At 35.1% G+C, this 11,394-nt stretch overlaps 2 protein-coding genes and 1 non-coding gene across 3 annotated transcripts in view; 2 read left to right on the top strand and 1 right to left on the bottom strand.

Annotated features, from left to right (window-relative positions):
* Window positions 1-1,923: 1,923 nt before the first annotated feature.
* trnar-ccu (transfer RNA arginine (anticodon CCU)) lies at window positions 1,924-1,996 on the bottom strand. Its single transcript has one exon. It is a non-coding gene; the product is annotated as a tRNA-Arg (tRNA).
* Window positions 1,997-2,427: 431 nt separating this feature from the next.
* cby1 (chibby 1, beta catenin antagonist) lies at window positions 2,428-5,302 on the top strand. Its single transcript, XM_014028384.1, has 5 exons — window positions 2,428-2,506; window positions 2,726-2,824; window positions 3,005-3,110; window positions 3,226-3,338; window positions 4,528-5,302. The coding sequence occupies exons 1-5, from the start codon at window positions 2,501-2,503 to the stop codon at window positions 4,606-4,608; spliced, it is 405 nt and encodes a 134-aa protein (XP_013883838.1). The 5' UTR covers window positions 2,428-2,500; the 3' UTR covers window positions 4,609-5,302.
* Window positions 5,303-5,443: 141 nt separating this feature from the next.
* pdap1a (pdgfa associated protein 1a) overlaps window positions 5,444-11,394 on the top strand; it is a 10,418-nt gene continuing 4,467 nt past the window's right edge. The window contains exons 1-3 of the mRNA XM_014028376.1: window positions 5,444-5,590; window positions 9,841-9,923; window positions 10,001-10,072. Coding sequence (XP_013883830.1) covers window positions 5,578-5,590; window positions 9,841-9,923; window positions 10,001-10,072 — 168 coding nt within the window. The 5' untranslated portion in view covers window positions 5,444-5,577. The remainder of the gene's footprint in view (window positions 5,591-9,840; window positions 9,924-10,000; window positions 10,073-11,394) is intronic.

Below are 11,394 nucleotides of genomic sequence, written 5' to 3'. Positions count from 1 at the left end.
CCTCTGGGATCAATAAAGTATTTTTGAATTGAATTTGAATTGAATATTGTCCTAGATTAACCTTCAGGGTGGATATAGCTCGCTAGCAGCCTCGCACCGATGACCTATCCACGTCATCATTTACCCAGAATGCTTTGCGTGTAAATAAAATGGCCCCGTCCGTGTTAAAATATAATATATTTTTAAAATTTACAAAACTAAGCAGCCTACAGTATTTTTAGTCTTTATTTTACAGTTAAAATAAATGTTTATCAAATAAAGTCTGATGTTACAACTAATTGGGGATCCCTTTAAATTAATAAATTGTTGAATTGCCAACATGTCTTGTTTTGTTAAACTGCATTTTCATCCAGTCCACCAAACACCAAACTAGTCAATAAATAATAAACTATTTGGCATTGGCAGAGAGGATTTGACAATTTTTTCATGTAAGTAACCCACATACTCAGTTTTACTGCTCATCCCACAAATGCACGTTTCTTTTAAATGTGGCACAAGTTTAAAAGGAAAAATAAAACGTTTGGAACATTGCCAAGAAGCATTGTTACAACAAATAAAMCATCCACAAAACACAAATTACTTTACATTTTTGTGATAAGTTCAGCTTTACAACTGATTAAAATTTGGAGACAACCCAATGTGACAGCCCACTGATTTTAGAGAAAAAGCTTTAATTGGGTCAGTTTTACAGATACGTGAAGAGTTGGAGAGTGTTACTGGAGAGGGATTCCTTTTTAAAACATGCACCAAAACAACTTAGTCTCGTCTGACTTTAGGGAATGCATTAATAATGGTTCAGTTTTTGTTWTTAAGCTATTACTTATCTTGGCATATAGTGATGACTAAAGAATGTTTATCAAGGATTTGGATTAAGTAATGTATGTTTGTGTCCAGGCTGTATTTTTGTGGATGAAAATGTGGATTAAGGACAAGCAGTTCACCTCAGCATTTAGTTCTTTCTTGGAAAAAAGGATTTACTGCAGTGTAGACTGATAAACCTGTGCAGCTGAAGTTACAATCGCTACTCCCATCTTTATGCTGGACGTTAATGTTGTCAGGGTATCTATATGTGTAGATCAGAAACATTGATTTCCCCCATCAGGTGTGGATAGAAGCACTGATTTGGTACAAATACATACTGTTTTACCAAGATGGCCCACTGTTGTGTTGTCTCTGATTGTGAGATGCTCCGGTATCTGTCTGATAACATTCCACMCAGGACTTCACCACTTGTGCCACAGTTCTGAGCTTCTTGCAAATCAAAACATTTACATACGCATCYCTGGTCAAATGAGATTCAAATCAGGTTTTCCTTCTGGATGGGTAACTTTTTGGTCAGGAAAAGCAACATAAAAGTTTTGTGAACTTCTTTTTTTCCCTGTAAATGTGGAAAATGCAAAAAAAAATAAATAATGAGAGGACACAGAAAGTCATTTATGAAGGCTTTTTATCAGATGACTGAGTAGCAGTCTAAAGGAGAAAGAACAAAAAATTTGAGTTTAAGGGTTTTATATTGTTATTTTGTTGCTCTATTGTTTACCAACTCCAGCACAGTTCAACTTCTTAATTACATTTCAGAATTTCTGTTTTATTAAGAAAAGTACAACCTTTGTACAAGTACTTTACCTTCAAATTATTTTCAGGTTAATAAACTAAAAAAAAAATCATCAAAGTGTTACTGCCTAGCCAGTTAGGTATTAAATAGTCTTTTGTCAGTTCACTTCCTGTGGTTAAAAAAAAAGCAGTTTGGCATCTTCATAAGATCTGAAAGTGTGCAAGTTTTAATCATTAAATGTATGTCAGCAGGTTATTGAACAGAGTAGCATTGCAAGAACAGTAAGTACCGAATACATTTTCCTTTTCTTTTTTTCAACATAAATTGAATCAATGCAGTTTTGAGACAAAAATTAACAAGAAAGTATCCACCCCAGATGGGACTCGAACCCACAATCCCTGGCTTAGGAGGCCAGTGCCTTATCCATTAGGCCACTGGGGCTATATAACATGTTTCGGGACATATTTTCTACACAATCTATGAAATGGTGCATATATTTCAAGCAATTCTGACAGATTAATGTATGATTTAAACATGCTTTTCCTTTAATTTATCWAAATTAATGTTTTTCGTACTGTTTTTAGGGTTGAAAGGATCCACATGAACGGTTCTTCTATCTCAAAACAGAAGTAAATGGTTGTGTACAACTTGATTAACAGTCCAGTCACACAAAAAGTATAATGTTGTTGTTGGAAAGACATATTTGGGATCTGAAACTAATGTTTTCCTGAGGACATTTGTCCCTGGTATCTAGTGGAACTTCCGCGCATGCGCAGTAGGGACCATGTTTGGCAAAGATTTCACGCATGCGCAGTAGGGACCATGTTTGGCACAAGATTTCACGCATGCGCAGTAGGGACCATGTTTGGCACAAGATTTCACGCATGCGCAGTAGGGACCATGTTTGGCACAAGATTTCGTCAGGGCAGTAAATAAAAAAACTCAATGGAGGTAAATACATTAGTTACATTGTTTAAGTAACAAAACGTTTAATAACTTACATGAGAGCCAGATTCGAGATTCAGTAAATGTTGGGCGTGAGTCATTTTCACCGCGGGTTTTTGTTCCTCATAGGATTTACATGGTGCCTTTAAGCTAGCAGCGCTAGCAACAAACCATAGCTGTTAGGAGAGTACTGGGTTACTCATCAGTGTGCCGTCTTTTATTAAGGACCTCAAAAAATCCCTGAAGATGCCGCTGTTTGGAAATACCTTCAGCCCGAAGAAGATTCCTCCTCGAAAGTCTGCATCTCTGTCCAGCCTGCATACGGTGAGCCTAAAGTCATTTGTTTTGGTAGCTTCAGTAAATATGAAGCTGATAAAATGCATGGGTGTGTAGATCTAAAGGTAAAATATGCTACTTTGTACCTCTCATCAGTGTTGCATATCTAAAAGTATCCCTCCGTACTGGTTCTACATACTTGAATCAACACAATATTTTTGTTTGTAGTTGGATCGTTCAACCAGAGAAATAGAACTTGGTCTTGAGTTTGGACCTCCTACAATGAACATTGGAGGTCAGAGCTGGAAATTTGAAGAAGGACAGTGGATAACAGGTGATTTATTATTATTATTATTATTATTATTATTTTAATAGAAAACATGAGTGTAATTTATTTGAGGATGTTGCTCTTCTCTCTGAATGTGGTCACTGTTTTGCATGTTTTGCAGAATCTGGTGGAAATGTGTCCAGTAGGGAAGTGATGCGGCTCAGGAAAAGAAATGGGCAGCTGGAGGAAGAAAACAACCTCCTGAAACTGAAGATCGAAGTTCTCATGGACATGGTGAGGTCTAAACTGCTGCTATTCTTGTGTGCCTAAAATCTCAGTGGTTATAAAAGGACTTTATGAGGCACTGAAGCWAAGTAGCTTTATTCTCATCTTCAAACATTTTTTCACATCCGTCCAGTTGATGGGTCTGAAAAGCTCAATAAATTGATTACCTCCAATGTTTAACTTTGGTTGGAAGATGTTTACAAATCTGATAAATAACTCCCAGTTCCAAAAAAATAAACATAAAATAAACATAGGATGTTGAGTAATATTAAATAAAAACAGAAGCAAAGGTCTGGATGGGACAAAAAGGGCAGTAAAAATTGCAATAAGAAAAAAAGCTAGAAGCAGTTTGCTTAACAAGTCAGTGGGAGAACTGGGATTAAAAAGAGCATTTTAGAGAAGCTGAATCCCTCAAAAGTAAAATTGGACTGAGGTTCCTCAGTACGTGAACAACTATATCTAAAAAAGAAAACAGTGGAACAATTTCAGAAAAATGCTCTCCAACAGAAAACTAGGACGACTTGGTTTATAATATCGTTCAAATATTTCAAGAATGTGAAGAAATGTCTGAGCTTAAAGGACATGCTCAAAGTCCAAATTGGATGTTTGTGATCTTCAGGTTCTCAGAAGCAACTGCTTTGAAAATGGACCTGATTGGAAATCACTACATGGGCTCAGAAACACGTTATTCTGTTCACAAAGGCAGATTAGAAGCATGTGAACCCCATCCTGTGAACCCCATCCAGAAATGTTGCTCAAAGCCCATTTAAATGACTGAAATGTAAAATTATTTTTGGAAACAACGCCACGTCTCCTGTACTAAAAAAGGAGAGGGACCATCCAGCCTGTTTTCAGCATACAGTTCACCCAGGCTAACTGCCTTTCTGATGGTATAGGGGTGCATTAAAACCACCTGCATGGGCAGCTGACACACCTGGAAAGGTACCATCAATGCAAAAAACATGTATACAGGCTATAGAACTACATCTGTTCCCATCCAGTAAAAAATATTTAATTTTCACATTTGATATATTTACTAAGTTCCACTGTGAATACAATTTATAAGTTTATAAGATTTACAAATCATTTTATTCTGGTTTTGTTTACTGGTATATTTTATGCAACATCTCAGCTTTTTCAGAAATACATTTTTTTGTTTGACATCTAAGTAATATTATATATATAATTTTTTTTTAAGTTGACTGAGGCTACGTTGGAGTTCCACCTGATGGAGAAAGAAGTTGAAGACATAAAGACTCAACATCAAAGAAAAAAATGACAACAGCAAAATGACCCTGACTCTTCCAGCGGCTCCATGATGAAAATATTCTTTTATTTGAATAACCTATTTTTGTATTGATTATTTTTGTAAGCTCACAAGAATTCAGTGAAATTGAATTGAGTGACATTTTGTGTTCATTTTGTTCTGGTTGTGTTAAATTTGTTTATTTCAATCTGAATCAAACGACTTTATGTTCTGTATGCACCGTTTTACAAACTTTTGTTTTTATTATTGCTTTGTGTGTTTTACTTGTTTTTTCGGATTAAAATAAAACTTGTTTGGTCAAATAAGTTGTTTTTTTATCATTCGTCATTTGTCTTTTACCTCCACACAATACATATTGCTGTTTATTTCATATATTGTATGATTATTGTTTTACATTTATGCCTGGCCTTGGAGACTACAGACAAACAAAAAAAGAACATCTTATCATATGTGCACTTACTGTTAGGGTTTACATACAATAATCAGTAGACCATGACTTTAAGCAACAATTAAGTTGAACATATTTTGTAAATATTGCTAGATTATCTACTCTCATATTCAATTAATGCTGTATTTTTTTATTTATGTTTAGATTTTAGAAATGTTTGCTTTTGCCACACAGTACTCTGAGGTTAGTTTTCTTAGAATTTGTAGTTGTTTATGTAATCTAAATTAAAAGTTGATATTAAACTAWTTGTTGCGTTAATTGTGTGTAATCAAAACCTACTTTTTACTAATGTGTTTTGTATGAATCAGTAGTACGTCTCCTGATTGGTGGATTCACCGGAAAACGATATGTGTTGTGATTGGTTGGACAAAAGGTTTCACGCATGCGCATTCAGTCACAAGCAATCGTAAGCGTTTGCCGACAGCGGGAGAGACAAATTAGTTTACAATCCTTTTTTGTTTGCACTTTAAAATTGTCTAACATTTCGAGACGGCCTAGTTGACTTTGTGTGTAGTATCTTTATCTTTACCATAATGCCACGAGGCGGTAAGTAGTTCGATTATAATTACCGTAAAACAGCAGGGCTAGAGGTGGCGAAAGTGTTAGCTTAAGTTTCATGAATTCTCGTTAGCTCGCACATGTTTAGCGGTTAGCATGCTAAGTGGCTAACAGAGTGGCTGCAATGGGATTAAAAGGACAGCAGAAAGTATTGGTCGGTAAAACTTATTTTATTATAAATTTTAAAGATTGGGGGATGATACTTTTGTGTTATTTATGAAGAGCTCGGAAGTATTCGATCGTACCATCACCAGTCTTGATCAAGGTTTTGCTAGCAAARCGAGGCAGTTCTTGCGTTTCACCACAAACTCCTACTAACCATGATTTATCAGTTCAAATACGTTAAATCACTGCACGCCTACTATGAGACTTTCTACACTATTTCCATATATAGAGTAATCATTTTAAATGGTATATAAATGTCTATAGGTTTATAGCCCTAACCTGTAAATAAAACAATTCAGTATTTTTATGATAATATACTGTTTGTGTAMATTTAGTCATCCAGGACAGTGCAATTCCAAATAATCTTAAAATATCAATGAGGTTTGCAGTATTCTCAATTCTATTTTGCTTCAATATTAAAGAAGACAAATTTAAGCTAATTATTAAATGCTTAGTTTTTACATGATTTTTGGTCTTCAATAAATCAAGTAAAGTTGCTGTCTGTGAGACAGCGTATCGTTTTAATACAACTTGGTATTGTTTCTATTAAATATATCAGTTTTAAACCCTTGTGTTTTATTTATTTATTGTTTTTGGCATCCTTTAGAATCGATAAGACCAAATATAGTCAAAGGTTTTCTCTTGCTAGTATTTTCACCGTGGGAGCAAATCCTACATTGGTTCTATTTTTGAATTTGGTGTTCTTTAAACACAGTTAATTGATATTTATTGTTTGTTTTCCATTTTTATTGACACATTCCACTAAACCATTAAGGGGTTTTAGTAGGGGTGGAAATCTTTTACCATCTCACGATTCAATTCTGATTTTTGGGACCTCGACTCGATTCTAAATAATGTTCTTTCTTTTTTTTAAATTCAAAACTGATAATGTGAGCCCATTTGTTATGTTACCAAGTTGCTTCATATTCATTTTTCAAACCTTGCACACAGTGAAGTTCATGTCAAACTTGGACTCATTCAGTAAAAACCAAAATGAGTCCAAATCTTTGCATTCAGTGAAGTATATCTAAATATCTCTTTTTCCTCCAGTTTTGTTGTTTCCTCTTTGTTTTGGTGCATCAGAACTGGCTGCCTAGTTAGTTACAGATTAGAAGCTGACAGCKATTGGATTAGCTTTATTTTTTACTTTTAAAAATCGATTTTGGGATATTTTAAATAGATTCTGAACCTTTGTAAATGAGAATCACGATTCTGATGTGAATCGATTTACCAATAAGTACATTTAATACTAGCTTTCAAAAAGAGGGCACCTCCCCCCCTCTATTTCATCTTTGTTGTCACTCAGACATGTTTCTGAAGTTACAGTAAATTTGTTCTGTTGTTTTTGACTGATGACCCGTTTTAATATGGTAAAAAGATACTGTAAAGACTCCTGCTATGAAAGTGAATCACAGAAAAAATATTTTATCTCAACAATAACTCAAACTTGTGGGTCGTTTTGACCCAAGGACAGCAGGAAGGTTAAGCTTACTGCTGTATAGGATTCACAAGAAATGATGTTATACTGGTAAAAATTAGTCACTTCATCCTTAACGTTTTCTTACTCTTAAGGTTTACATTCTTGAAATCAAAACAACTTAAATCTGAAAATTATAACTGAATCACAGTTCAGTCATCTAAACTGTAGTGTTTTGACACATTTCAAGGCCGCTTCACTCTTGATAAAATGTGACATGAGTGAAGAAAAGAAGCATGAAGTGATTTCTGCTTAATTTAGCGCTACGTTCATTTCAGGTCTTAAAGCTCAATTCCAGTCTGATTTATTTGTGTGATTGTTCACTGGGGTTGGAAAAAATCCTATTGTGTGCTCTTCATCATTAGTAAAACAGTCAACAATTAATATTTGCCACTTCACAATTAGTGCCACGTGATGACATATTTTTGTGTGCAACAAACTGTCACTATCAGACACACTTGTGAGCCCAATAATAAAAGGTGGTGTGGAACAGAGAACACTAATCTTAACTCTACAAACTTGTTTATTCATCTGAAACGACGACATAAACCTGAGTACGAGGAAAGCCTGAAAAAGCCAAGGCCACAACATCAGCTACATGCAAGTGCAGTTGTCATCTCTTAATCTTCGTATTGATCGTTATCTGCTAAATTCCACAATTAATCGTGATAAAMTTTATGGCAATGTTGCCCAACCCTTATCGTTCACGTTGTAATTTAACTGRGACCTCCATCAGACTCCAGTGTGAAGTGTTTACAGTTCTGGGGCGACCTGCATGCAGGGTTGGGCATAATCGTATCGTGTGCATTTAATCGTCAGAAAAACATTAATCGATGACTTTTTGGTGCTTGATGATTAATACGATTAATGCCAGCAGGCAGACTGACTGGAGATTAATCCGGTCAGTCCGCTCGGTCCTCTTTTCCACTTCAAATATGACGAACATTAAAAATAAATTTCTGTAATTTATTTACCTATCAACATAATTTAAAACATGATGTGTAGCCCAAAATATGTAATTTTCACACAATTTGGAACAATTTTTTATAAACAGCAAATCTTTCCCACTAAATTGTTCATGTGACCAGGACATAAGGGGGTCCAGGGACTCCAGGGGATTAATRGTCAAAATTAATCGTTATCGGCTAAATAGCACAATTAATCGTGATTAATTWTTTTGCCAATATTGCCCAACCCTACCTGCATGTGGAGAAGAAAACCTGGTGTTAAATTAGGGTTGTGTAATGGCAAGAATTTYATGATATCTATATGACACTGTCACATTACAGTAAATCACTATATCTTGAGATAGTGTAAGCAAGACATAATTTAGCAATATATTGCCTTTTTTATGTTTTTTCTGTATTTTGTATGTTTAAATTTTCTTAGTTCATCCATGTTTTCAATGGTTAAGTCAAATGTACCATWAAATATTTGATAAAATATTCGTGGCAGCTTTTAGAAATGCAATTTTAATTTATTATATAACAAAATGTGGTCATTTACCACACTAACAACAGCCTATATGTTGTGCTGAAGTTCAGTAAACAGATCAAATGAAGCAGCTACAGTCTGGGAGATTCATACTGGGACAGCTGACTGCAGTTGGYAGAGAGAGCGTTCCATATGAAACACTTCAATTTAGCCTTCAAATTGACAACTGTACTTCAGCTCTGAAGGCAGTGGGTGTCGGTCTAATCTGCTCAGATTTAGCCATCGGTACTTAGCGCTAATGTTTACTCACAATGCTAACGTTTGATCTAGCGTTGTAGAGTGTCAATTCAGGGGATGAAACAAGCACGCCATGGCCCATGTTGACCACACCCTACATGGGTCGTAGGCCACTCGTGTCAGCTGCTTGTCCATGGAAGACGTGTGTTTGCACGACCATGCTCTGCCTTTTTATCATGGTGATACATTTTATATCGCTTCAGTTGTTTATTCATGGTATAACTTCACAAAGTTCACTGTTATTAGGAAAAATGTTACACATAAAAAAAGCATTAATATTTTGGGTTTAGCTCCAGTATCAGTACTTGTAACTGCATTTTATTTAACATCTTATTGCAGCAAAATTTCATCAGCTAAGCTGCTAAACATACATTCAAAAACAAACTCTGCTGTAAAAAGAAAAACTCCACCATCTTTGTTTTTCTTTTTAGTTTGCTTGTAATGAATCCTGGGATATCATCAGCTGTGTATGATACTCAGATGTAGCCTACAGGGTTTTGTCGGCCGCATGAGTAGGCACCTATGGATTGGGACAGCCTACGGCGCGGGGCAGCGACGTAAAAGGCTGACAAATACACCCCGTGTTAGCTGGCATGAAAGTTTACATTTTAAACATTAATTACCATATTGGGAAATGAAATATTGCAATATTTCAGTGTATCAATCTTTTCTTACTTACTTACTTATCTTTCCTTATTTGGTCCAGTTTTTTATTTAATTTTGCCTGTTGATGGCTCCTGGCGCAGCATCGTATTTCTGTAACGGGAGCCTCTTCCTGAAAGTAAAAACAAACTCAAGTGTCGATCCTATCACGTTACTGTGGATACAGTCTGACACCAATGTTGGTTACTACTTTGTGCTGCAGGAAAGAAGGGTCACAAGGGCCGAGGGAAACAGTTCAGCAACCCCGAGGAGATCGACCGGCAGATGAAAGCCCAGAGAGAGCTGGTGAGTGGAAGACCTGTAACAAACACAGTTCTCTTCAGTCCATGTCTAGTTAAATGTGTGATTGTGTGTTTTACCAGGAAGAAAATCCTGGTGCTGAGAAAGAGAGCTCAGAGTCTGGAGATGAGAGCAGCAGCGATGAGGAATCAGAGGTGAGTCACGTCAAGGACGTTTTAGAAACTTTGTGAAACTTTGGTTTAGGGCTGCAACAACAAATCAATAAAATCGATTATTAAAAGCGTTGGCAACAAATTTCATTATCATTTGTTGTGTCGTGCAATTTTATGTTGGCATTAATTTAATTATTAAACTTTAAATTTTTATTTGCTGACAGTGTCTGAGTGAAGACACTTGCCTTAACCAAATACTGCAAATAAATCAAGACATTTATTGAATTATTGTAACAAGCAGCTGAAAGTATTGTTAAAATGATCGTCACTGACACGAGACTGTCCATGATCAAAGACGAGACTTTACTATAATAGTTCACACTTATTTCAGGTTACACTTTACCCTCAAGGTCACATTTTACAAAGTTCATGGAGAGAAAATGAAATTTTCAAGGATATYGCACACATTTGAGTATATTTTTGTGTACATTTTTTCACTGAAGCTATTTGACGAATATTTATTTATTTATGCATTACAATTTAATATRATAGTAACAGAAAACTCAAACAGCAACCTGATTTCTGTGCGATTCGCTATGTCAGTCCAAGTTTTCCATTTTGGAATAAAAGAGGTCAAAATTAAAAAAAATTTCGTGATTCACCGATTATTTGGAAAAATAATTCATCAAATACTATAATCAATTAGTTGCAGCTAGGATTGTGCAATATTGTCAAAAAAWTTTTCAAGATTAATTGGGGTAATTAGCCGATAACGATTAATTTGACGATTAATCCCCTGGACACCATTACGTCCAGGTCACATGACCAATTTACTATTATTATTATAGTTAATAAATAACTAAATACATATATATATGGGGCTGTATAGGGGCTATATATTAATTTGACGATTAATCCCCTGGACACCCTTATGTCCTAGTCACATGACCAATTTACTATTATTATTATAGTTAATTTATATATTTTTTTTAAATAGGGGCAGATATCATAAGATTTTTTTTCTTTCTGCTACCTTTTATTTTATTTGATATGTATTTTTTTTGTATGTGAATTTGTTTGTTTCTAAAGTAAATGAATAAATATTGTCAAAAAATTAGTGGGAAACATTTTCTCTTCTTTAAAATCTGTTCCAAATTGTGTCAAAATTACAGACTCTGGACATAAAATCTTTAACTGTGTTGATAGATAAAAAATTACAGAACTTTTTGTAATGTTCATCATATTTGAAGCAGAAAGGACCACCGAGCGGACTCTGCCTGGTGGCATTACAGTGGTTTGCAAAAGTATTCATACCCCTTGAACTTTTCCATATTTTGTCACATTACAACCACAAACATAAATAT

The sequence above is a fragment of the Austrofundulus limnaeus genome, unplaced genomic scaffold, assembly GCF_001266775.1.
Source record: "Austrofundulus limnaeus strain Quisiro unplaced genomic scaffold, Austrofundulus_limnaeus-1.0 Scaffold5, whole genome shotgun sequence".
Taxonomy (NCBI): Eukaryota; Metazoa; Chordata; class Actinopteri; order Cyprinodontiformes; family Rivulidae; genus Austrofundulus; species Austrofundulus limnaeus.
This window is presented reverse-complemented; position numbering and strand designations above follow the sequence as displayed.

Coding starts and splice junctions, on each gene's coding strand:
- cby1 (XM_014028384.1), top strand. Junction 2,825..3,004: donor CTCTGTCCAGCCTGCATACG/GTGAGCCTAAAG, acceptor TTTTGTTTGTAG/TTGGATCGTTCAACCAGAGA. Junction 3,339..4,527: donor TCGAAGTTCTCATGGACATG/GTGAGGTCTAAA, acceptor TTTTTTTTTAAG/TTGACTGAGGCTACGTTGGA.